The following is a 27,674-nucleotide window of genomic DNA, read 5'->3' on the forward strand; positions in this document are numbered from 1 at the left end:
GCTGGCTTCCCTTCGAGGCTAGAGCTATCTATAAGACTGCCTGCATTACCCACAAAGCCTTGCACTCTTCATCTCCCCGCTACCTGGCGAATAAACTGAAACTCTCTGGAGGCTCTAGACTTTCACGCAATGCGGAGAATCTATTGCTTGAACCTCCCACTTTCAAGAAGGAAAGAACAATGGCCCAATCCTTTTCAGGCAACGCAGTGAGAATCTGGAACTCCTTTCCACCTCAGCTCCGGACCACCGCCTCCTCCCAGGCCTTCAAAAGGGACCTCAAAGTTCTCCTCCTCCAGAGACACCTCCAAAAGTAATTCACGTCCTCTTGCTATTTGTGAGGAAGACTTCCCACTACTGATAATTTCTACTTTCCATGACCATGGAATTGCCTTCCCAGTGTATGCCTGTGGTTGGAGGGTCTGCCTTTTTGCAATATTTTCCATGTACTGGTGTTCGGTGCCCTTTTGTAACATGCACACACCACTCTGCCCTTGTAACACACGGTTGCTACCTCTCACATGTTTTTAACTTTGATACTTGCACAAGTGCCACCTTGCCCACGTAACGCTTGTTCTTGTGCCTGAGTGTCTAGCACTTATTGCAGTACTATACCTCAAATTATACTCTGTTTTCTCTTATAACTGCACACTTGTCACTTTCCTCTTGTGCACTTTTGACTACCTCATGTATTTTTGGTTGCTCACAATTTTTACTCAAGTATTTTGTTTGCTCACGATTGTCACTATTACCTTTACTACCTCATGTATTTCACAGTTTTTACTACCTCATGTATTTTGTTTGCTCACAATTGTCACTATTACCTTATGTAAGTAACGTATGTTTTTGCAATCTGTTCTTTTCTAATGTTTCTCATTATGTTTCATCTCTGTTCCTAATGTGAAGCGCTCTGACGCCTTCGGGTAAAGTCCGCGCTATATAAAAATGCATAAATAAATAAATAAATAAAATAACAAAGCATAAGGTACTGTTTTTTTCACAAAGATCACACTCCATGTGGCGGTTGTTATTGCCAAAAACACGCATATTCGTTTCACTATTCAGTAGTACCGTGTTAAGTTTAACATTCCTCAAAACATTCTCTCCTGTCCCTTTACTCACCACGCCCCCTTTTTTAGCACTTACTTGCCACTCTTTGGGATAACTGAGGAAATATCACATTCCAGCTTCCCTCTACCAGCCTACAGTACAGCCCGCATAATTGTTTGTTAAAGACAACCATGGCAACGGTTCCAACCAATCCATGGGCGGAGAGGAGACATCTGGGCGGGTCCTTCCACAAAGAGCACTGGCATCATGAAGACGAAAATATGTTTTATCTAGCGAACATTATGGTCACCATCTTAAAGTGAAAGAATCGTCCTTCAGTCCACATACGACGACTAAAAGTGGACAGGTTCAATGATTTCCTTAAAAAACGGTTGTTTCTGTCACAACTTGTCTATTTAAAGCGCTTATGCAGACTTACATGGGTTTACAAGGGTGGCCGGGGCTACTATATATTTTTCGTTAATTCTATTTAATCCCCCTCCCCTTATTGTACACCAACTTCGAGGCCATCTTTGAATGGGACTAGTTCACAACTTTAGGAATCTATAAACTTTCGTTGAGTAAGACAGAAAATAAATGCAAATCAAAAGAACGTGTGTCCGTTTCTTTCGTCTATTAATTAACAGTCCTACCCTGTAAACTAAAGTGTAATTTCTATGGGTCTATGCGTGTGTAAGGCAGGCGTTCCGTACCCTAGACATGAAAGAAGGACTGGTCTGCGTTTTCCAGCCTATCATAACGCACGCCGCTTTCGCACGTTGTCGCAGACGTAAGGTGACTTTGGGGTCTGATGCCGCGGCTGTCTGGCTGGCCGGCCGAACCATGTCTTCTCTTGTTCGGATGGGCAGCGTCCTCAGAGCTGGTGGACGATTCTTGACGAGCGGTGGGAAAAGGGTGGGGGAGAGACAGTGAGTATCGGGTGGGTGGGGGATATTAACCTGGGGCTTCGAAACAGCAGGGGAGGAGGAGGAAGTCTGACTTGAGGGCAAGTGGAGGTGGCATTGAAGGAGGAATAGAGCTAGTGTCTTTTCACTTATTTACATAGCTGCCAAGGTTTTAGATTGCTATATGTGACATTTTCATAACTTCAATGTAATTATGAGTGACATTTAAACAACTATGAGTGGCACTTTCTCGCGAGTAAAACCAAGTAATGAAGACGAAGGAAACCTATAAATATCTGAAATTGCATGCATTTAAGCAACGGAAAAGTCTAAGGTCTTAAATCTGCTGGAAAACACCAGAAATGGAAGAGCACTATCCGAGACAGAGTGCATGATTGCAGTTCTCAGCAGCTATCTATCATAATGCATAGATCGATATAATGCTGATAGTGATACACAAAGCGCTTAGAAGCTACATGCCAGAGGCATCAAACAATAATTAAATATGCTATTAGGGATTCTGTTTTACCCATGTGATAAAATATTATGAACAACGACAACTGGTATTTATTGCACGTGAAAGGTGCAAGCCACAGACAGGTATACGCCATATCTCCTTTACATTATGGTTTTACCAGGGCTGGCTATGTACTCCTATTCTCGAGTCACTGTTTTGTTAATGTATAAAGTAAAAATAACACCTGCCTTTTTTACAGTACTTTTAAACATTCAACCTGAAGTAGTAAGCACTGCATTTTTTGTAAATCTACGGATTTACCAATCTCTTGAAGCTGCCAACAGCAATACCTAATGTAATTGTGCTTCAAATCTGCCCGCTTGAGGTTGTCCCCTTTGGAATCGCGAGGTTGTAGGCTCAGCATGAATGTTATTGTGTGTTAGGGTGGTACTTGAAACGATATGTTCACGCAACCTTACATTCCTCCACTTCTTCTTTGAGGGCCCTTGCACTGCTAAAAGTCCAGGCATTTGATTGCAAGTATAGACTGGACCCTATGCTACATAAACACAAGCATCCGAAATCGGACTCTCCTAAATGCCTCCTCTTCAGCCGGGAAAATCATTACAAGCATTTCTCAAACAAAAACTATAGGGGCCCACGCGCTGTAAACAGCTGCAGGCTACTTCTGTAGGAGAAAGTGATTCGCCATAAAAAGTGGGTTTATAACTACTCCGCGGGCCCAAGCATTCTTAACCACATCGCTGCTGATGAGATTCTTCTCCTGTGCTGGACAGCAATAAAAACGGGTGTGGTCATGACGAGCTCAGCTCGTCATGAGCACCTGAGAGTTATATGCCATGACGAGCTGAGCTCGTCATGAGCACCGAAGGGTTTAAGAGATTAGGAAATACAAACAACACATGGGCCAAAAAGTACTTAAGCTCTTATTATTATTCTTTGTACTGTGTGTTTGCTTGAAAGTCAGACCCTGGTTATAACGCTCTGACTAAATTAAATATTTCCAACAAGGTTAACAAATGGATTACAGACCTGAGAGTGCTATTGACCGTCTAACAGAGCAACCCACGGTCTCGGTTGGCCACGACCAGTCACTACTGCTCTGGGTCCGACTCCACACTCGAGCTGCATTCTTCATTAGATGCGGCAGGCACCACAAGATTGACGGCATAACAGGTAGTGGTGCGAGCGGCTGGTGAGCTGACAACTTATTTATGAAACCTAAACGGCCGCATCATTAAGTCCTGTATTGGCTTACAATTAAGCAAATCATTCTTGCAGTCTCCGTGATGGTGTCATGTTACGTGAATGCCGCTGTGATTAGAGAGCCAGCTTCCAGGCCTGCAGCAATCAGTCTGTCAATAAAACACTCTGTGGTTGCCAGAGCAGCACGGTTCCGCGCTGCTTTCTTCACTACTAAACATAGCAGTGCTCCAGCCTATAAAATGTGTGACTTTGCTTTTTAGTGCGGTGATGCGCACCACCACACTAAAATGCGTTAGTCTAACGCCTGATGCATGGCACTTGCCAGGGCTGTATTTAAGTGTTGGCCAAATTAGGTTTGCATCACAAATTGTTATGAGAAGTAGTGTGCAGCTGGGAAAGAGCCGGAGCGCGGTGCGATGTTTGCTTGAAACTGTACCATTATGTTTATCAACAGATGATACGGGGAGACTGGTTAGGAGACTGAAAGAATTTCCAAAATCCAGACTTCCAACCCACAATCGGGATAAATTGGTGTGCTGTTGACTGTATTGCTAGATACCAGTCGTAGCTTGTATATTTAGCGTTCTTAATGTAATATCAGGTTACCTTGACTGGTCCATGCTCAAAAGGCTGGCATTGGAGCTCTCATTATTTTAGCATTGTGCCATTGTATACTTCCTTATTCGAGTAAGAAATTGTTCTCCCTTGCAAAACTGTACGGAGTATATATTCCACCTACCTCGCTTTATGGGATCAATAGTATATCTGTTGTAGTTCATCTTTGCAGCAATTTGTTAACACCTGGGTTTGACTAATATGAGGCTTGTGCTACCTTAAAAAGAGCTTGGTTCAGGATTTGCAGAGCGAGAAATAGTCTTAATTTGGCAGTGGATATAATGGAAATGTCAAGGGAAGAGGTGGAAAGTTGGTCATTCTTGACTGAGATGAAAAGGGCACTGAAGGCACTAAAGTTTATTTATTTATTTAAAACACTTGTATAGCGCAGCTGTCACCTTGCAGGTATCCTGGCGCTGTAAAATAACTCCTAAGGTGGAAGACAGTGGGGAACAACAGATAAAGGTAACCAGAGTTTAGCATTTAGGGAAAAGTCAGGTTTTAATCCGCTTTCTGAAAGGAAGAAGTTCAGTTGTTTGGCGAATGTCAAGAGGCAGGCTATTCCAAAGTTTTGCGGCTGCAACTCTAAAAGATCTTCCCCCAGTCCTGACCTTGTTGAATCTTGGTACTGTGACAAGACAGGCTGTGGAGGAGCGGAGGGCTCTGGTAGGGATGTACCAGGTGAACATGGATTGCAGGGATCTGGGCCCAACTCCGTGCAGTGCCTTAAAAACAAGACAAAGTGATTTAAAAGCCACTCGCTGTTTCATAGGGAGCCAGTGCAGCTCGGCCAAAGCCGCAGTAGCCGAAGATCTCCTTGTCCAGCCAAGGTTAAGGCAATTCTTCACCGCAGATGTGCAAAACTGCCAATATAATTCTCGCCTATCTAAAAATTGGCAATTTACTGTTCATCCATATCTTCTATTGAACCATTACAATATTCAAACATTCTATTTTCAACCTACGTCATGAAAGGCTCCCATTAGAAGGTATTAGAATTCTGGTCCATAGTGCTTAATTTACATTTTATTTATCTCTAAAAGTGGGTTTCTAGCCTTGGAATTTGTTTTATTTTTGTTTCTAAAATTAAGGCTTTTACAGAAAAAATGCTTGCTTATGTTGTTAAATAGCCAAGGTTTCAGGAGAAAGCCGTGCGAATTTCTGTAATCTAACAAATGTGACAACTTATTAATATCTCACTGGCTTGATATATAACTGCTTAAATTTATAGTCCCTGTTGAAATCTGGTTTCACAGGGAACGTTTACTACCAAATCATACACAAAGGTTTCTTCGTACTTGTACAGGTATTGACTCCTCGTCTTTCAGTCCAGTCAAATTCAGGCTATCTCATGATGGGTCACCAATCCTAGCATTTGTACCTTGGATCCGTTTAAACAAAGTTAGCTGCCTTTCACCCAGCCATACGTCTATTAGACAGCTGCAATGGTATGACTTTGTGTTTTCCCAATCAAATATGGAGCTCTATGTTCTCGCCATACATTTAAATATCAAAATTGCACTGCAACATAAGTGTACTTCAAGATAACTTGTGACAAGAGACCAGCATATGTATTAAATAACGAGAGACCAAGTAGGTCCCTTCGGTAGCTGGCATAACATATCTGAACCAATTCTGATTGCTGGCTGCAGTTTGAGGAGTGCTATGGATCACCATGAAAGTTTATGGATTTAAGTTTGGACCTTTAGTGGATTCGCTATAGACATTGTCTTCTACCCTGATGTCTATATTGAAGAAATCCAGAAAGACAGCAGTCTGCAAAATGGTCTCTGATTTGGTGAAGTCTTGCCCCTAGGTGAGGTGAGTAGGTCCTGTCACCAAATAGATCTGAGGCACAGCCTACCCTTTGTCTGCAAAAACTCAAACATTTATATCTGCCTGTATGAAAAAGAGAATTATCTCTTGGTAAATCCTCGAGATGAAGCGCTGAGACTGGCGTGTGAATTTGGAAAAGATACCTGGGTTCAAAGCGGAATACTGTGTAAGGAGTCTGGAGCTGCATACTAGACAGTAAACTGTTTGAGGCCCTTTATTGAGGCCACATAGCTATAGCACAGGTATGTAATAAGATCAAGGGACAGAGATTCAGTGGTTTGGCAGATCATTCACATCCTTGCCTTTTTCACTTTTTTCTGTGCTGAGATAGATTTTGCCTCCGTAGGCTCAGCACACTGTAAGTCAAGAGGTACTAAGTGAATTGAGCAATTTTGCTCACCCGGTTAATTTGTGCACCTAAAGCTTCCCCATCGCCAACACTGGTGTGCAACTGGCCTCAAACCAGGATAACTAGTAACCAACGGTTGGGGATAGCTGATTATAAACAGATTTTAGTCTAGTGACTGACGTTAGCCCAAGTCTGGATTCTAGTAATCCTATAGTGTGTGTGTGTATGTGTATACACAAAAATCACAAGGAGAGTGGACAATACTGGTCTCTCTATCAGTCCTTCAGGGATTCTCCAGGAACACTCACCAGTAATTACCTCCAGCAGTGCAAGTGATTGTCACTAAGTTGTTTTTATTGGGTAGTGTCATCATTGGGTTATACCTGGTAGTCGCTTCTCCAGTTGAGTAATGTCTCCATCTGGAAGGAGATACTGATAATAAGTAAACTTTATGTGAAATAAAGATCTAGAGGTAAGACTAAGAAAGTGCAGACTATGTTTGGACATGCTAATAGTCTGTAGCGTCATACTTTAGGTCGGTCTACATGTTTCGGCTTTTATGGCCCTAATTGGTATATGGCCTCCATCAGGACCTTGATTAGTGGTCATATCCCCATTGCAATTCTTCAGTATTCTGGCAAGTACACTTTACTCACACATCTCCGTTAATTCTGTCTAAAGAAGTTTTTATTCTAGACCTATTCCAAGCGTGTTACTTGGGAAGAGCATAAGATACATGTACAAACATTCTTTGACACTTTATGACCCTTTTTCTTAAAGTAACACTGTGTCCATTGATCATGCTACAGTGAGGCAAGTGCAGGTAACTTTGTGACTGCACGGAAAAGCAAGAGGGCCCCTGAAGCTCAGACGTTTGAGGCAGGAAAGCAGGGGAAAAGCAGCACACTAAAAAGAAAACTTCTGCTATGGCAAACAAAACGGGAATTCCTCAGCAACAAAATATAAAGGGCGCTAAAAGAGTCCCCAAAGAGCCAAAGGCAATAAAGAGAACTACATATTTGGATATAAAAATACATACCATTATTTATTTTGAAAAACATTTTGTATAAATATAAATAATAATGTCTCGGATTTAAATAACTCTAGTTGTGTCAACATTAGATCACCAAACAACATCAAATGAAATACATTAGAAATTAACTGCAGCAGAACAACTCACTCTGGAAACGCTCCCACTCGCACCCTATATACCATCATACTATCATTCAAACTCACACATAGCATTCATCTCAACATGTGTAGCCTGTCATAACATGCATTCAAAACCAATTAAAATCAGAGCATCTTTTGAAATAACCACAAACTGGTTTCGAATACTAAATTCAAAGTGAAGTCCATACACATATATAGTTTCAAAATACTACCTAACTCTCAATGAGAGGTACAGAGTTAATTATGCACTCCCTAGGATGTGCAACACAGATAGAAGCTTTAACTGTATAAACACAATTAATCCAGTAGATACATCCAATTTAGTCAACGTCCATTGTCCTTGTGATCAGTCCTGAGTGCGCACCGACGTGCGTTTCGATGAACGACCAAGGGAACGGTCACCCCTTCCTGAGGGCGCAAACACAAAATCCAGAGGAGGCAGAGCGGTAATAAAAATCCAGAGGGGGAAAGACGACATGGGCAAAACCCAAAACGTAGGTTGCCCATAAAAGGTTTTCCAAAACGAACAGAGGTGCAAGGCCTGGTGCAAGCCCTGCCAAAAACAGCCTCCTAAATGTCCTGAGGATCACAATGCACATAATGGCATTTCAAATAGGGGTGATCTGAATGAGACACTATCTTGAGATAATCTAATATGATTCAAGGTTCAAGGAGGAAACTGAGACGGTCCGAGACAGAACTTCAGGAGGTATGTAGACCTAATGGGCAAACTAAGTTTTGGGTTTTGCCCTTGACGTTTTGGTACCCTTGGATGTTTCTTCAGATATAGAAAGTAATTTTGCAACTCACTGTATGGATCCCACCAGTATCTCTCCTCCGGATGGAGACGTTTCTCACCTGGAGAAGCGACTACTCAGGTCTGGAATCCAATGATGATGCGCTACCCAATAAATCACCCCAGTGGCGATCACTTACAGCACTAGCGGCAATTACTGGTTGAGTGTTCTTGGAGAATACCTATGGGACTCTGATATAGAGACCAGTATAGTCAACTCCCTTTGTAATCTTTGGTGACATGAATTATGGAAGCCCAGCGGGCTCTTCCTTAACGCTTCTACCTTCCTCCTTGTGATTATTTGTGTAGGCGCATGTCTGTGTTGCAATGCATGTGTTTCTCACGCTTTAGACTAGCATATGCTGGATAAGTGTTGTACTTAAAGGACTCTATATGAAGTCTCAATAAAATGGTTATTCCTTTTCAGGTTGCCTTTTTCTGTTATTGGCAATGCACTTTGTTTACCGGGTCCCTGTCCTGAAACTACATCTGTATGATGGGCTAGGGGCTGCATCAAATCCCACCTACATTCATCTAGTCTCATCGCTCTCCCACCCACCTTTCTTGGGAAAATCTGGCTAACCCCTGACTACTTTCATGTATATTTCTTTGAGTTATTAGTCGCTATATATCTGGGCTCCCATATCATTATTGACCCTGTATTCTGCATTTTACAGTTGATCTGCTGTATCAGCTTTGAATTCAGCTCTTATTCAAGTCCAAATGTATTATGGTCATTATACTGGTTCATACAATTATGCATTTCCTCGCTCTAGCGGGGTGAAGCAGTGTAAGTTTAAATCTGCAATTTTTTCAAAGCATAAAGTATCTGTTCCTGTTAAATAACATTCTTTTCTGCAAGGGGATTTCACTCCCGAGTATGATGCCACGTTTTTTTATGAAGACAAAATTGAAATCCTGCATATGTAGTCCATCAATCCCACCCGATAAACTTTAAGTGAAGTGTTCGATCTTAATACATTGCTTGCTTTCCTGTCTCCCATAGCATTGTGAACCACGTGGTTCTATGTTTTTCATTTAATCTACATCACAGCTTTCCAAACTTTTCATGTTGGTGACACACCTTTTTGTGAAATTTGTTTCAGGGACTCGGTAACGCGAGCTAGCCCGAATCACCCACAACCCCACACACACATCCCCACACACACATACAGCTACACCCCCCCCCACACACCTCACACACCCCCCACACACCACCACACAAATCCCCACACACACATCCCCCCACACACACACACACACACAGCTACACACACCCCCCCCACACACACCACCCACACACAACCCCACACCCACACCCCCCTCCACACACACAACCCACCCCACACCCACACACAACCCCACACACATCCCCGCACACACACACATCCCTGCACACACACACACATCCCCGCACACACACACACATCCCCACACACACACATCCCCACCCCCCCCACACACATCCCCACCCCCCCACAGCTACACACACCCACCAACACCCGCCCCCACACACAACCCCACACACACAACCCATCCCACACACACAACCCATCCCACACACACACACACACAACCCATCCCATCCCCACAACCCCACACACACCTCCCCACACACACCTCCCCACACACACCTCCCCACACACACCTCCCCACACACACCTCCCCACACACACAACCCCACACACACACATCCCCACACACACATCCACACACACACATCCACACACACACACACACACAGCTAGACACATCCCCCCCACACACACCCCACACACACCCACACCCCCACACTCATCCACCCCCTGATAATGTACGTATGTTTGCATGGATCTGAAGAAAACCCACACGGTTGGTAACAGAGCATGAACAGGAGATTTGCACATTTGTGATATTACATTTTATATATTTACAATCACGTTACATTCCACACATATTTACAATTTTATGCACAGTGAGGTCAACTTATTTGCCCAGAATCTCACATTTTAAAGTCAAATGCCCTGGTTGAACACTTCCAGAATGCTGATTATAGCCCTGATGAACTTTGCTGGCTGATCCTGGAAAAGGCCTCTCTGGGCCCAAGGTGTGGAAATATGGGGCGCATACTAGATGTGAGGGAATGCAAATGCATGTCACTTCTTGACACCATCAATAATGGCCTTAATGAATCTGAACTCAGCCATGCCCAACTAGCGTGTCTCTCGCATGAATGAGTAGCCACACACACGTGCATTGGTATTTTGGCAAATATTCACATAATACAGTGCATTAACATCATCGTGGTTTAACTACCTTTACTCTGATATGTAGACAAGATACAATGTTTTCCTCCCTGACTGTATTCATGTATTTTGAAATTCTAATAGTGTGTAATATAGCAGGTATTTCTGCACTTGTATTTGCTATGATTTTGCCTCCCTCCGTGGAGTGGATACAACTCAATGATGTAATTTATTTTGTAGCATTCTGGATGTAATCATGTTTGTTACAGAATGCACATTGATCACACATGCTATGCAAACAAGAAACAACAGTTTCCTCCTTGACTATATCCCGACTGTATCTGTGTATTTTGACCGGTAGAAATGCTATTAATGCGTAGAATGGCATTTATTTCTGCAACAGCATTCGCTGTGTTTATATAATGGAACAATTTTTATAATCATTCGGTATGTAAATACATTTTTAACACAATGCGCATTGTAAAACACTGTTTACACCCAAATAGCTGGATGTAATATCCCCCAGCCCCCCTCCGTCGTGTGTGTCAGCCCCGGCTCAGACGGCTCCCGGGCACACACACACAGCCGCACCCAAGCACTTCAAAGGTCTTTAAAAGACCACCTAACGTGCTAATAAGGCTTTGTTATTCATATTAGAGCCCCTGCAGCGCCACTCTGCCTGTTGCTGGAAGGCCTGCGGTGGTGATCTAAACCGCATGCCACAGTAACGTGTCGCGCCCTACAGTTTGGAAAGCTGTGATCTACATCATGAAAATCGCATCCAGTTGAAATGCTGTAAAATATGTATCAGTAGTTGAACTGAAGAAAAATATGAGGATATCTAATTGCAGATCATATAGATATGTAGATTAAGTACTAAAAAAAGAAATTCATGAAGTGGTGGTTTTAGGGGTATGGTTAACGTAAAAAAAGTACATTATTTACAGTGTTAAGTATATAGTTAAAAATAAATTCAAAGTTAGCAAGGAATTACAAGAAATATGCATCAGGAGTTCGAAAAAAATAAATATTCGGATTGGGAGTGTTTACCCCATAGAAGTGCAATATAACAATAAGGCAATTTATAGAGTGCATAGATACTTCAAATAAGTGTCCCAGCGCTAGGGCTCTGTTCCTGTGAGATAAGCGGACATCAGAAATTCTAGACCATTAGAAGCCAGAAGTAAAGAACAAGGTTTTTAACTGTTTCCTGAAATAAGCTTCTGGAATTGATAGAGGAAGAGAGCTTCAGTTCTAAGTAACTAAATAAACTGCAGCCGATTCTAACTTTTTTGCATTTATGGACTATGTCTAGCTTGTCTTGAGCTGATCTCTAATTCCTGGTTGGAACATATGGTTGACCGCAGACTGGATATAGTGCGGGACCGCATTAGATAGTGCCTCATAGCAGTATCAGAGAGCTTTAAACTCGATTCTCTTCCTTACCACGAGCCAATGCAGTTTAATCAGGCTTATTCCGATAGAAGCACGTTTTAGGAAGCTTCACCAATAAGCATGCCTGAGTTTTGGATGTGCTGAAGCCTGAGTCGTGATTGAGAAAGGCTAAGCTAAACGACATTACAATAGTCCAGCCTGGAGATAATCATTGCTTGGACTACAGTTTTCTGAGTGCTCACTAGCAGGAATTCTAAGATTTTAGTATGGATTTTCAGCATCCCAAAGTATTTCCCGGCCAGTGAATTAATTTGGTTGTCAAAAGATAATTTGTGATCAAACCAAATACCAAGATTTATTATTTTGTTTGAAAGAAGGTAGCGAACCTAAACAGTTAGGCTACCAAACAGCTTACCAGATATTGGGCTGATTGCCCAGAATCAGTACCTCTATCTTTTCAGCATTCAATTTTAAATGGTTATTATCCATCCAGTGGGCTACTCCAGAGAGGCACCGACAGGAGGCAGTGTTATTTAGTATTTTGAGAGAGTGTGATAATAAGCTGAGTGTCATCCATGTATGAAATGATGGTAAAACCAAAGCATTTGATGACATCAGCCAAGGGGTGAACCTAAATGTTAAAGAGTTGGACTCGGGGAAGATCCCTGAGGCACTGCTTGATGCAAATGAAACACCGTAGAGTCTCTCTAACAGGATATTATGAGATACCGTGTCAGACGTTGCATTACGGTGCAGCATTTTGATAGCTAACGAGGCAGTGTACAAGATCTTGGAATCTGTAGCTAATAGCAAGACGGATTTGGTACTATAAGATGTGTGGAAGTCCGACTGAGTCCTTTGAAGCAGAACATTGCCCCCAGTAAAGTTAGAAAGCTAGAAAGATTTTTTTCAAGAGAGGAACGACCATTGTATCTTTCAACTCTCACCTAACCATGCTCTGAAATCAAGGAAGATACTGGGTCTAGAGGGGATCCGATTCCACCAAAGAGCATAGCAAAGCCATATCATATGGTTTAATACTACTGAATTTCAGGAGCCTAGAACTGTCCTGAGGTGTCAAACCACATGCTCGCGTGGGGAGTCCCTGATTATAGCAGGGAAAAAGGCATAGATGTTAACAACCTTCTCAGAAAAGAAGGAATCTAGATCTTTGCATCTCTGCCGATGACTAGATGAAAGGCCAAACTTGAGAAAGTGATGTGAGCACAAACAAATTAGGTATTAGTTAGTGGCAGCAAATGAAATTATTTCAGTAAAAACGTTATTTAACTCCTTGCGCGCGTCAGCCTACGACCGTCGCAAGCACTACCTTGGTAGTGCTGCACACGTCTGTTGGCCGGCGTGACCCCGCCTGCGCAATAAATCACCTGCACCGCGGCAGAATTTCGCCGCGGTTAACAGGTTAATATCTGAGCTCTAAAGCCTAATCAACACTAGCTAAACAAGGTAAGTCATAGGCTTGTTCAGATGCCCAGAGCGACATAGGGTTAAAATAGAGCAGAGATACTCAAACTTTTTTGCTCTGTGCCTGTTGGACCTGGGGGTCACCAGTCCACATAGGGTAGCCTGGTACCGAAAGGAAGGTCTATCCTAGAAGCAACAATGTTAAGCTTGCCTCACACCTTTATAATAACTTAGCGTCCATCCACCAAAAATAACGACACTACACCGTAATTTTTAAAAGTAGAAAAGCTTTATCTTTCCTTAAGTTAGTTTTACAGTTACACGCACTTTATTAAATCAAGAGCTAGTCTGTCCCCCTCTTTTAATTGTTATGATAAACATAGGTATTAGCATAGGTCCACCATTCAAGGGCACTTCTCCCTTCGCATTTAGATTATCCTATCATAGTCTACTCATCAGCTTATGACTTTTCCTAAAAAGGGAGAGAATTTACACTGATGTCGATTTTTGCACACTGGTATCCTGTTAAAGGGAATAATCCACTGTCTGCCTAGAATTCTAATTGGGGGTGATAACAGTACATTATTGTCCTTACATTACATTCGTTTAATAACATGCATTAAAGGGTACAATTCAGATTTTCTTTACATACAGCCTTCTGGGACTTTCTGGAAGGTTTAACCCCCCTAATGGAAGCCACTACTGAAGTAAATCGATCACAAGAAGGCTTATTTCCTCAATGAGTTCTGGCAATTCTTACATTCCCACATAAACATTTGTTCCTTTTCCTTAGCACCAGTCCCAGCTTGGCCCAGGGTTAAATAAGGTGGCTCGTGAGCTCCCAGCTCGATCAGATGCTTTCCCTGGCCTTCCTCCTATCGAAATCAGAGGGGACTGGTTTCTTCACGTCCCAGCCGGGGACCTAGGAACTTTGCCTGGCCTCCCACATGCTCAAATCCCCCACCTTACTTGGCAAAGAGAGCGGTTCCCAAGGCCCTCGTGGTCTTTATCACTCGGAGAAGCTTTATCCCCGTATCCGACGTCCTCTGTAGTCGGGAAGGCCCTTTGCGGCTGGCGCACGGGAAGGAATTACAGCTGTCCCCGCCTGCCAGAAGCCGGCCCCTGGTGTTTCCGCCCTTCCGCTCTCCAAGCAGGGAAGAACCTCCCCGGGGTCTGGCTTCCTTCGGGAACGTCCCGCCTACCTGCGCTCTCCACTGTCAGCGCTGGGTGGGACTGCACTCGCACCCGATCTCACCTCCTTCAGAACACCTCCCTTCTCTGCACCGCTCGGACTCCGAGACACCAGCGGGACCGAATCCCGCTCCGTACCAACTCCACGGGGCTCAAAGCGGCCTGCAGCAGCCCAGCCAGGTACGCTCCGTTCCAGTCAGGAACTTTGGCACTTTGGAACCTGCGCCAGGGGGAGGGGGCAGAGTCCGAGGAGTTTGGCCTGATGTTTACCAAGTCTGAGAACCGGTCTTCAGACGATTCAGCGAGGCAGGAGGGGGATGAAATACAGCGAATCCAGTCCCTTATGTGGAGAGGCTATCCTTTCCTTCTCTCCTACGGGCTTGTATGCCCTCTCACCTCTCCCCTGAGTCCCGGACTTCTCTCACAGGGCAAAAGGGGCAGAGGTGATTTCTCGTCCTCAAAGCAGCAGGGTCAGATTCTCACACAGGGGGAGTGTCGACAGCGAGGGATAGCAGTCCCAAGGGACAAACAACCCTTCTTCAGCGCACTGACCTCCCTGACCAGTGGTCTGGACTCCTAACTGAACTCTCTGGTTTTCCACTCCTAAAATGGCTGCCCTGGCGTTGACCCTTTTATAGGCTAGCCTCAGGCTTCCAGAACCAGCTGGAAGGTTCTGGAGCTTCCCTATATTGTCCTATGGGGCTATTCCTTCAAGAAAACAATTATGGCAGTTACTTGCCTCCATTTTGTGTATCCCATACTTTATAGTCAGAAAAGGCACCTAAGGCAGGGGGAAACAAAAAAAAGCCTACAGGGGCAAGGAGCACCTAACCCCTAAGTCAACACCTGAAAAATGCCAGTGGACGTCAAAAAATAAAAAGCTTGAGGAGCAAAAAGGGGGACAAAAATAAATAATTAAACAGGAGGGACCACCCAGAGGGCTGACAGGTCTAACAGTGCCCCTCTAAAGAAGTTAAGATGTTTTGAAGTTGAGGGGGTTCCAAATTTTATGGAAAGAACTGGGGGAGGGGGAGTGTAAGGCTGAGCGTAGGGGGCTTGGAATATGAGATAATTTCCGGGGTAATGTTCTGTAGCTCAAATTCTGTGAATGTGAGCTTTTACGTCAAACAAAAAAGGACCAAAAAAGAACACTACCCCACATAATTAAGGTGTAGTGAACCCCTCACATTCCTGGGCCCCAATGCAACTTCTGCACTAATGATAGTTGCAGCCCTAAGTAGCAGGGTGCCTCTGCCTTTCCCACCATGCCTGGCTATCACTCCAGTCCTGAATGAGACCGTGTCCCTCTGAGAAAAAAATGAGCCCCCACATTTTGTCCCTACTTTGCAGCAACAGTTTCCTCAGCTCTAATGCTAGCAAGGTCCTTTGCCTTTTTTTGGAAGTAAGACTCTCTTGATTCTGATGCAGTGGGCCCCACAACCCCCAGGGATCCAGTGCCACTTTACCTGCTCCACTAATGATGGCTACTACCGTGGGAAACGGAAAGTCTCCTATGCTTGTTAAAAACATGGGCTCCGATCTTGCGCCATACCCCTTTTATGTGCTAAACAGGCTCTGCTGCTTCAATATTCATCTCCCATGGGCCATTGGTAGTGGTCAAAAGGAACATCGGCTCAGCAAAGGTGTATAGGGCCTTAATGCTAACAAGGAAGGACAGTAAAATAGCCACAATTAGGGTTTTGTTGGCTCCTAATACTACTGGGCCTCAGTGTGCCTGCACCTTATCACCAATGATACGACAGTCCTTTGAAACAGTCTTTGTCCTCTGCCCACTACACATATTTATTTCTCTTAGGGCTGAGGCTCAAAGTAGGTTGTCTACCCCTTTGTGTAATAAAAAAGGCGCAGAGCAGTGCTTAATTTGAGGCAGTGGTTTCTGGTGCTCTGTACCAGCTCTTAATTGTTATCACCACTCTTATGACACTCTGCCACATTTTATGGATGAGCAGAACGGTGGTTTGTGAACACAATATACATTAAACGAGCATTTGCAATACAATAGGTCTTGCATTTACGAGAGTTTCGTAAATGCAACATCTATTGCATTATAAATGCTTGTTTGTAAAAACGCCCATGCAGCGCTTTAACTTTGACTCTAATGTCAGCCGGGCCCCTTTCTTTAGACTGCTCATTTAAGGAAAGGGGCGCAACCGACATTAAAGTGATAGTGCAGCATGGGGCATTAAAAAAACGAATTAAATAGTTTAAAAAAAAACACATGTTTGTGTTTGGCACAGCAAGTAAAGCAAAGGCACGGCCACTTCTATCAGCGTGGCGTGCTGTTATGTAAAAAAAATAATAAAGCTGTTGCAAGAGAGTGTGTCCTGCCTGCAACAGCAGGCATGCGAAAACCATTAAACAAATTAGGGCCAGTTCTCATGGGAGGTTACAAATGAAGACATGGCAGTACTAAGGAGGAGGGAGTAACAAGCCTGTTTATGAATCAGAAGCCCGCATTTACGAAGGACCATGACACAAGCCAATCACAAATATGGGCGCGGCTTCAAGTGCATACTCCAATACAGTATGCGTGCCTAGGCTCGACTTAAAAAATACTAATACCTGCTTCCGCAGCCATTCCTTTAGCTTTGGAGACCTGGAAAATTCTGAACTATCGCACTTGCAGGCGAGAAATGGTTAGTAGTTGTTTTGGTATGTCATTGGCAGGATGGCGGGGCAGTGGGTGGTGCAAGGTGCAGTGGCCTGCTGGTCAGGTCCCTGGCACTTATTATTTTACACATTAAGCAGTGGTGCAAATTCCCAGTGCTGGGGCCTTGTTCCCCATGCAACATCGGTGACTGCTACATTAATGATAGTGCTGGCCCCTGCATTAAAAAAACAGCCCCCATTTGTTGCCACCTGCCTCGTGCTATCTCTGTAAGAAAGAGATGTCTGTCCATTTGTAGATGGAAAAACTAGCCCCCAGATAGCCCACCTACTATGGGCCGTGTCTTTGACGTTACCCAAGCATCTCACTATTTTCCACTTTCTCCTGGGTCGTGGCTCTGAAGCCCCAGGTGTCCAGATGATCAGGGCTAAGCTTCTGAATGCGACCCTGCTGGCTGCCCTTCAACCATCCCTGAATAGTTAATGTGAACTTTGTGGTGCCTCTGGGTGAAAGTGGAGGGGATGGAGCTCTCCTGTGTTGTGAAGTCCAGGACGGGACAGAGAGGTAAAGAGATAGGCCTTCTCACCTAGGTGTCCGTTACCTGAAAGAAATGTAAATGGGTGTAGTTGGCTAATCACCAAATGTAGGGGCTACTTGGGACCGAGTGTAAGCTTTAATTGATGGAGTCACTAGAACTTTCATGATGACAAGTGACATTGTTGAGTTCTGGAAAGAGTCCCTTTAATGGATACTTCTAAAAATGCTTGCAATAGGTACACTCTGATTACTTATTGCTAAATATATGCTTTGAAAGCACTTTGTAAAATCTTAAACACTAAACACAGAGCCACTGGATGTATGCAATTTTGTGCCTTTTTTGGCACAAGTATGGATCTGCTGCATAAGCTGCAGACTTTAGGGAAAAAAAATTCCTAGCTCAAATGGTTCAAAAGCTACTAAAATTTGGCGTCCTGTTTCCAAGCACCTGAAGGCCCTTCACAAACGTTAACTAGTCACCCGTCATTTGCTTATTTCTGTATCTGGTTGTTGAACTGGTAAAAATGATTTGATGTCTTTGCTTAAACAGTATTTCCCTGTGTAAAAAGCACAAAATTATGAAGTAATACTATCAAAAAATATGCAGCATAATTTGACTTTTCTTAAATAATTTTGTCACCCCTACTGCATAATTTGGGTCTCCTCCACACCTTAAGTCCAGGGGCTCGATTTAAACTATTCTGCAGCAGCCTATCTTATGCTTTGTGTAATACAGTTAAACAAATTTATCTTTGCCTTTAGCACTATTCCCTTGGCATTTGATCTCAAAACAATTGAAAAAAGCCAACAAGAAATCAACTCCTTTATTTGGAACTATAAATCCACCAGACTCGCCTAGAAAAAGCTGAGGAGGAGAAGAGAGAAGGGAGGTCTCGCTTTGCCGGACCTATTATACTATGCTTGGGCCTTCCAGATGACACACTCGAGGATGCTCTTAACTCCAACCAATACTTCCAATGGGTCAATGTATAGAGCCATGTTAATTGGGGCAAACTTATCAGTGGACGGGTTTATGTTTAAATTTGCTAGCCAGAAATGTTTCAAAAAAATCAAACTTAAAATACTACAGTCATGGGCTAAGACTTGGCTTATCATCAGAAAAAGTTTGGGGCTGTCTTACTACTCAAACCTTGCCCCAATTTGGGAATCCCCTGGGCTTCCACTATGTATGAGAGATAGCTTGTCATTTACATTAGAACATGCAGGGATTTCAAGATGGGGTCAACTACTGAAGGAGGGATCATTAATTACATGGGACGAGTTACACGACCACACCGGTCTCGGACTGTCCAGATTTAAGTACATTCAACTGGATAGTTGGACGAGAGCCCAGCGTAGTAAAGACAAACATCTTGGGAAAGTAAGTTCTTTGGAACAACAGCTAGTGGAAAAAAAACCAGTGGGAAGAAAGGAGGTAGCTTTATGGTATTGGCAGATTCTTGAAGAAATTGATGAAGACTTTACCCTCCCAGATCAGTTATGGGGGTCAGCAACTGGCCTTCACTGTGAGGAGAGATGGCTAAATTATTTTGCCCTTCTACATAAGATTGTAAAACCATCTTGGCTAAGAAGAAATCCTCTCTTCTCAGTACACCGCGCATACATCACGCCACTTAAACTTTCCAAATTCCTCCCCGACAAAAAATTTAACAAATGTAATCTTATGGGAGCATCCGACGTCCACATGTTTATGGATTGTCCCGGAATAAGTCAGTTTTGGAAAGAAGTGAAGGCCACTCTAAATTCCATCTTGAATACATCACTCGTAATAACACTACCACTTATTATCTTTGGGTTGGAAGACAACATTACTGGTAAAGCAAGGTAATTCCTCTTCTATGCCATTTTGCTGGCAAGAAGGCAAATCTGCTTGCATTGGATAGAGAAAGCAGCCCCTTCACATTCTGGATGGCTCATATCTCTATACGAAACATCTAAAGCAGACCTCAATAGATCATGTAGTAAACGCAATCTGGCATTTTGGGATGTTGTTGTCCGAGTGGAGATAGAATCCGGGGTTTAAAAAAATATATATATATTTTTCCCCGGGTCCTATGATTATGCCGTAAACACTCCTTGGACTGGGTCTAGCCTCGATACGATATTGGTCCTACAGGTTGAAATAAACCCCTGCAAACACCTCAAGTTTCTGGGATTTCTCTCCCACGCTTAAAATAACTCGAGTCCTGGTACAGGAAAGAGGGCACGAAAAGCACTTTGGCTTAGCTCCAAAGTGAAGGACTCGCTAGGTGGTTGATATCTCCTATATTGAGGGCATGGCAAATGAGGACAATAAAAAAAAAAATAATACAGTTAAACAAAAAAATGATTTCAATATTCACAGTGCTTTCTGTAACTGACTGGGACCTCGTAGCACTACATAAACACACACAGGCCCCATACTCCCACTGTGCCGACCAGGATTCAGTTCTGTGATTCTCGGGCCTGTTACAGACATCTAGAGTGATTGCTTTAACCGAGGTTTCGTAATTAACTTGAAATTATTTTTCATTTAAGGTGCGTGTTATTGTATCTCTGGTCTAACAGTGGATGGGGGATGTTTTAGAGGCAATGCAGTTGGTGTGTGAGAGTTATTAAAAGTCTGCCACCGACCTAATCCGTCTACTCCCTGCTGCTTATGATGATAGTGGGAGGAAGGGCGGGGGGCTTTATGTTCACTTGTCAGGTTCCGGTCCCCCTTTCCTGAATCACCTTTACAAAAGATAAGTGACCGGTGAGGCACCAGGCGTGTGGGGAGGGCGTGAAGGTATAGTATGGAAGGTGGGCTAGGCAAACAGGGAGATTAAGTGGAGGGAACATTTGTGGATAGCCTGGAGAGAAATAACTGGCTTCAGGGGCCTGTAACAAAAATAAATGAATTAAAGCAGTTTTCAAGACAAGCCCAGTGCTACCCTGCGCCCATCTTGACCATGCCTAAAGCCAGCCCTGCCTCCTTTATTAGTCTAGTGCACCGGTCTTCAAACTTTCTTCTTCCAACCTCCCCCTGAATCAGAAGTTTTTATGTCGAGCCCCCCCCCCCCCTTTCAAAATTCTGCAATCAGAAAGGTAATGGGGCAATAGGGATGAGGCATAACAAATTACATTAAGGCTGGCAAAAAGGCGAGACAATCTGCAAAAGCAAATGTCTTTCATCTTTGAAATATAAACACTAACCCAAAACTGACACAATATCTTTTATTTCGGTTCTAACCTATCCCTAAACAGCAAATTAAACCCACAGATGCAGAAGTGACATCTTAAGAAGAAAAAAAAGTACACTTTTTAAAAGTTACGGCCTGATGCGGTAGGGAGACGGTGGCAGTGTTCCCCGACCCACTGTTCACCCGCTGGCAGAGTGAGAAGACTGTCTGTCTAATTTGCGAGGGCTGCGAGGAGTTAGCAAGCATTATTTTTAAACTTGACATTATTTTAAATTGGTACTGTTTTTTAAATATGTGATTGATTTTAAGAATCCATATTGTGAATTGCAGGAAATCTATCTAACACTCTCCCCGCATCGCCTGGGCTCGATACTGCAGCCTGCCCGCCCCGGTCCGACTCGGCAATTATTGCCGTAGAGCGGAGGGCGGACAGGTAAGAGCCAGGCACACCCACTCCCACTTCCGCTAGAGCGGAGGTCAGCGCTCTAGTCGCTACCATTATCTGGGCTATTTAGGCAGGACAGAAGCACGAGTGGCTGCGGTAGGGAGACGGTGGCAGTGTTCCCCGACCCGCTGTTCACCCGCTGGCAGAGTGAGAAGACTGTCTGTCTAATTTGCGAGGGCTGCGAGGAGTTAGCAAGCATTATTTTTAAACTTGACATTATTTTAAATTGGTACTGTTTTTTAAATATGTGATTGATTTTAAGAATCCATATTGTGAATTGCAGGAAATCTATCTAACATTCTCCCCGCATCGCCTGGGCTCGATACTGCAGCCTGCCCGCCCCGGTCCGACTCGGCAATTATTGCCGTAGAGCGGAGGGCGGACAGGTAAGAGCCAGGCACACCCACTCCCACTTCCGCTAGAGCGGAGGTCAGCACTCTAGTCGCTACCATTATCTGGGCTATTTAGCCACGCCTCTCCCCTAAGCGCGCAGCGGTTGCGCGCAGGGGGCGCCTTCGAGCGCGCCTAAGAAGCGCCGAAGAAAAGCCCGTCTGCGCCCGTCCGCGACAGGACGGGACGAAGGGACATGGCGCTGCCCCCTAGATCTGGAAATCTTGGGACTCAGGTCAGTTCTATTATATCGTATTCTAGAGACCAACTCCTTAGTATGACCCCGAAAACCACCACTACTTGTATGCGAGAATTCTGGCCTAACGTTGAGGGTCCTTTCTCCTGTGCTAATTGTCGTTTTCAGGCTGTACACAGATGTCCAATCAGGGATTTCCCTGCTGACACGGGTGTCTCCACCGTGAATAAACACTTTGATCAGACATCCTCCCTACTGGGAGTAGCTAACGCGCCCAATGTTAAACATGTTGTTCGGAAAGGACCTCCTGGATTTAAGTGTTTGTTATTAAATATACGTTCCTTACCTAAACACTATCAACAATTATGGGATCTCATCAATACAGATATGCCGGACATCTGTTTTCTATCAGAGACATGGTTGAAGCCTCACACTATCCCTACAATAATGCTAGGAATTCCAGCTGAATACAAGATTTTACATCTAGATCGCTTAAACAAAATTGAAGGAGGTGTGGCTGTTATTTATAAAGATAATTTAAAAGTCTCAGTACTAGACCAATGTTGTAATGCCCAGATGGAATTAATGATTTTCAGGCTCTCGCTTTCCCCCAAACTACAGTGGAAAGGAGCGTTAATATATCGGCCCCCTGGCCCATATTCTGATTTTTCTTTAACTCTTATGGAACTTTTAGCCCCGTACCTCAGAGCTAATGAGGATTTTATTCTCCTCGGAGATTTTAATGTTCACATAGATGTTCCAAACAACCCGGACACCTTATCTTTGATTGGTGATCTACTTAGTCTAGGACTTAAAATTCAGAATACAGGCCCAACACACTTGGGTGGTCACACACTGGACTTAATTTTTTCTAACTGTCCTAAAATAATATGTTGCCCTCCCATTAATATTAGTTGGTCAGACCATTATATGTTAACATTTAAGTTACTCGGCCCTTATCCACTGATCCAAAAACCTCGTCCTGCTATTTGGAAACGAAAATGGCACAAAATAACTCTTGAAGAATTACAGAAAATATGGAAAGAACCCATTCTTCTTGAAGAGGATAATATTGACCAAGGCCTAGATAAGTTCAATAAAGCACTCCTGGATGCCATTGATGTACTCGCACCATTAGAATTACATAAGCAATGTACTAAAGTAAAAACAGAAACATGGTATACTGAGGAGTTAAGAACTGAGAAACAAAAATGCAGGAGCCTAGAGAAGAAATGGAGGAAAATACGTACTCCTATTAGTAAAACACTTTATTTGGAGGCTCAATCTAAATATCTTAAAAATATAAAGAAAGCCCGGAAGCATAAACTTGACCTACAAATAACAGAGGCAGGAAATTCGACCAGGGAACCTTTTAAAATTTTACAATCTTTTGTTAAGCCTACAGCCTGTGAAAGTCCAGATGACTTTAGTCAAAACCTCTGTGTTGAGGTTTCTGTATTTTTTGAACATAAAATTGATTTAATTTATGACAAAATTACTAAGGCATCAAATAATGGGGATTCCACCAACATCCCTAGTTGTGAGTCAACGGAAAGTAGATTAAATAGACTTACTCTGACCACGATCCCAGAGATCAGTCTAACTGAAGTAAACACTCTACTCAACTTAATTAAATCAGGCTCACCTATTGACCTACTACCTGCCAAAATGATAGCTCCCCTGGTAGTATACTAGCGCCGAGCCTTAAAACACTCATTAATCTCTCTCTTAAGGAAGGAAAGATTCCCAAGGGCTGGAAAAGGGCAGTAGTGAACCCAATACGCAAAAATACCGCGTTACCCTGGTCAGAACTTAGTAATTTACGACCCATATCCCTCCTACCCCACCTGAGTAAGATGACTGAGAGACACGTCAACCTTCATCTTTCTAAATTCATCGAAGCAGCGGACGGCCTAGACCCTTCTCAATCTGGGTTCAGGCCAAATCATAGCACCGAGTCAGCCCTCCTCTCTGTGACCAATACCATCCGGATGGCACAGGATAGGGGAGGCTCAATGATTCTGGTGCTATTAGATTTGCCCGCTGCTTTCGACACAGTGTCTCATGACATCGTGATAAGTCGTCTGGAGGGGATAGGAGTGGGTGGAATGGCCCTATTATGGCTCAAAAGTTTTATTTCCAACCGCTATCAAAATGTTCGCCTGGGCTCCCATTATTCCATCTTTAGGGAACTCACAAAGGGGGTTCCACAGGGCTCATGCCTAAGCCCCACTGTGGACTGGGGGTTGGTGCCGACCGGAATAACAGGCGTGGAGGCCGTATATATTTGGCTATGGTAGCTGTTTTTATTGTGGGATGTAACAGTCGGGGTAGGGACAAGGTTGAAGACGGTAAGCCGGAGATCTGGTTCTTCTTGGTCCGCCGGTAAGAGATCTTCTGGGGCGGTCGACTTGTCTTCCGGGGAAGGCTTCGGTGTAACCTCGGAGGGAAAACAGAGGCAGAGGGGTTTAGTCCTTTCCAGTGCGGACTTCCGGAGTACTCCCACCAACACCGGGTAGTGCAGGTACAAGAAGGAACGTGAGGACGGGAATGGAAGGGAGGTTTTAGACGGAAGGGAAGAGATGGTGGAAGGGGGGGAGAAGAAGATAGGTGCTTCAGTGAGTGAGGGGTGGGGTTTGGGGCTAATTTACACGAGTGCGGGGCGGTGATACTATGTACTATATTTACAGTGCAAGTGTGAAATCTACGTGTGGGCTATCTCTATACATACATTTACAGCTATCTACAAAGGGGAAACACGGAGACGGTAACAAGGTACTCACGTGCCCCGCCGTGACTCTCCCGTCGAGTCACGGCCGCTCTCCAGCCACCTCCAGAGGACTCCACCACTCCTCCGTCCAAACGTTCGCCGCTTCCTCGTCGTTACTCCTCTCACTCCGTCCGCTCTCCGTCACTGGTCCACTACGCGCTGTCTCCTGCCACGAGTCGGCTACCTGGAACGCTCTCCCCTCTTCGTCGTCGCCTTTTCTGCTTCTCGTTCTGTTGTTGGGGGCGGGACTTCCGGGTACACGTTCGGTCACTTCCGGGTTGTCACTTCCGGGTTCTCGGGGATCGGGGAAAGCCGCATCCGGGTTAGCGCTCTGTCCTGTCTGTCGGTCCGAGTCCTGCATGGAGAAAAAGAGAGGTGGAATCCTGGTCGTCAAAGACGCAGGAGGGTTAGTGGTCATGGTCTCCCCGTGCAGGTGCCGCCCCTTTAAGGTGAGTGGCGCTTCCCCTCCACACCCACATTATTTAATGTATATGTGGCCCCCTGGCGAATGTTGTCAGGGAATATGGGTTCACACCTATATCCTATGCTGACGACACCCAGCTACTGTTCCCATTCCAAAATATGACCCCTACAGTTAAGAATTCTTTTGCTGCCGGAATGAGAGCGATAGCTGGATGGATGGCCTCCAATTGCCTACAATGCAATGTGGGTAAGACGGAGGTCATGCTCTTTGGAGACGCCCCACTCCTCTGGTCACCTGAGTGGTGGCCTCCGGAACTGGGTGTAGCTCCGTGTCCAAAGGATAGCGTAAAAAATCTGGGTGTCAAACTTGACCAGTCATTGGTGCTCAAAGACCACGCTATAAAGGTCACAGGTACCTGTTTGAGAGTGATCGGCCTACTCAGGAGGGTTTTTCCTTACCTAGCGGATCATCATCGGAAAACACTAGTGCAGACGCTGGTAATTAGCAGATTAGATTACTGCAATGGATTACTGGTGTCTGCTAATGAGGAACAGATAAGGAGGCTTCAGGTAGTTCAAAATACAGCTGCTAGGCTAATTCTCAATGCCCCTGCCAGAACGTCCTCTCGCCCCTTACTAAATAAGCTACATTGGCTCCCCATTTGTTTGAGAGTACAGTTCAAGATATGTTGTACCATCCATAAATGTCTGTATGGAATTGGTCCCAGATATCTAACTGAAATTTTTAAACTCTACCAACCTGGGAGAACCCTAAGATCAGAAAACCAAGCTCTGCTTCAGATCCCGAGGATAAAAAGAGAAAGACAGGGAGGTCGTGCCCTTTCATACAAAGGTCCCGCCCTCTGGAACTCAATACCCACCAATCTCAGACTAAATCCTAATCTCCTTGCATTTAGGAAATGCCTGAAGACCTATCTATTCTCTATTCAGTAACCTTGGCATTTTCTTACAGATACATGGCTCTTGGCTCCACCAGCGGATAAAACAAAGCGCGGAGATATCTCCTCGGAGATCGAATTCCTGCGCTATACAAGAACCTACAAAATAAAAAAAATAAAAATAAATAAATAAATAAAAATGCATGCTTCACAAACGTTTACGTCTCCAAGTAGGATGAGAGTCGGGGATTCTTGATGATAATCTCATTGAAATGAATGAAAAATACTTTTTTTTGCGAGAGGATGAAGGTTTTCAGAGCACATAAACTCATTGAAGTGATGGGAGGAATGTCCCTGGTTTGGAGCGTGGTAAGTCCGAGGACATTGACACTCCCCAAGAGAGGATGAAATGAGGTGCATGCTGGATTCTCTCAGCTTCATTATAACAGATATAATCTGTTGGATGACAGAAAAAGCAAATCTCGTAGCTGCGTTTCTTTTCCAAGTGTTTTGTAATTTGTAGCATTATCGGTATGTCTACAATACTTTATTTAACAAAGTAATGTAAACACTGCTCAGATCTGTTTCTTTTGTCCTTTCATACCGCAGCAGCCTTGCAACACGCTTCTTTTTTGCGTTTTTCAAAGCAACAATTGAGAGATGTGTTGGTAGTTTTTTTTTTTTACACATTTATCTCAATAGGGTAGGTCACAATTGGGCAGGAGTTGCTCCCTCATATTGCCCTGTCTGTGCCACTGGTGCGAGTGCCCAGCATTTAGTGTCCCCTCCTTATTTGCAAAGCATCACAGTGAGGCACCCTCCTCGCCTGTACCGTGGCCATTATAAGGGCCCCCACAGCACATCAGACCCTATTTGTCCTCGTAGGGCGTCTGTGCCACGCGGATGGGGCAGCAGGCACGTCCACTACCCCCCCACCCCCACTAGCACCACTGTAAACGAGGAGTGAACGACAGCTACGCTAGAAAGATGCTAAACAAGCAAAAGTCGCACTTCCAAGCTACCTTTCCAGCTTTGGTAAATTACCCTACATTAAGCCCCTCCCCACAATTTGTGCCTCCTCTAACTGCAGAAGGACGTTCGCCTATCCCTATGGACCCCCCAGGAGGCACGCCCCCAGTTTGAAGACCTCTTCATTGAGTGAAGTGCATTCTTCTAGAATCCACCATACAGTTGATGATCACTGAAAAGCAACACAGTTGTAAACTACTGGAATACTTTGCTTCCAAAGCCACCAATATGAGTCAATCTAAGGAACCAGTGGTTATGAATCTTTGAAGGTCACACAGAAGCAGCTGAGGTCAGAAAGAACTAGCTTCAGTAATCTAGCAATGTCTGAATTTTGAAGTTCTCCAAGAGCAGGGTTCAAAGTGTAGTTACCAAGTCACCATTGAATGCAGTTCGGGTGGCTTTCCTCAGATTAATTTGTTTACAGAAGGTAAAAAAAGGTAAAAAGGCCCATAATACATGTGCAGGTACAATAAACCAGGTTCCACGGCCATTGCTATTGGGATCAGATGGTGCTAAACCTTTGCTTTTTCTCT

The 27,674-nt window shown here is 44.2% G+C and overlaps 2 protein-coding genes across 2 annotated transcripts in view; one reads left to right on the forward strand and one right to left on the reverse strand.

Annotated features, from left to right (window-relative positions):
* Positions 1-1,613, reverse strand: part of LOC144769376 (uncharacterized) — a 155,728-nt gene extending 154,115 nt beyond the window's left edge. Inside the window, exon 1 of the mRNA XM_078653434.1 lies at positions 1,144-1,613. The gene's annotated coding sequence lies outside the window, so the exon portion shown is untranslated. The remainder of the gene's footprint in view (positions 1-1,143) is intronic.
* Positions 1,614-1,826: 213 nt separating this feature from the next.
* NDUFB2 (NADH:ubiquinone oxidoreductase subunit B2) overlaps positions 1,827-27,674 on the forward strand; it is a 42,124-nt gene continuing 16,276 nt past the window's right edge. Inside the window, exon 1 of the mRNA XM_078668190.1 lies at positions 1,827-1,976. Within this exon, the coding sequence (XP_078524316.1) occupies positions 1,891-1,976 (86 nt within the window). The 5' untranslated portion in view covers positions 1,827-1,890. The remainder of the gene's footprint in view (positions 1,977-27,674) is intronic.

This window comes from Lissotriton helveticus, chromosome 1_1 (assembly GCF_964261635.1).
Source record: "Lissotriton helveticus chromosome 1_1, aLisHel1.1, whole genome shotgun sequence".
Taxonomy (NCBI): domain Eukaryota; kingdom Metazoa; phylum Chordata; class Amphibia; order Caudata; family Salamandridae; genus Lissotriton; species Lissotriton helveticus.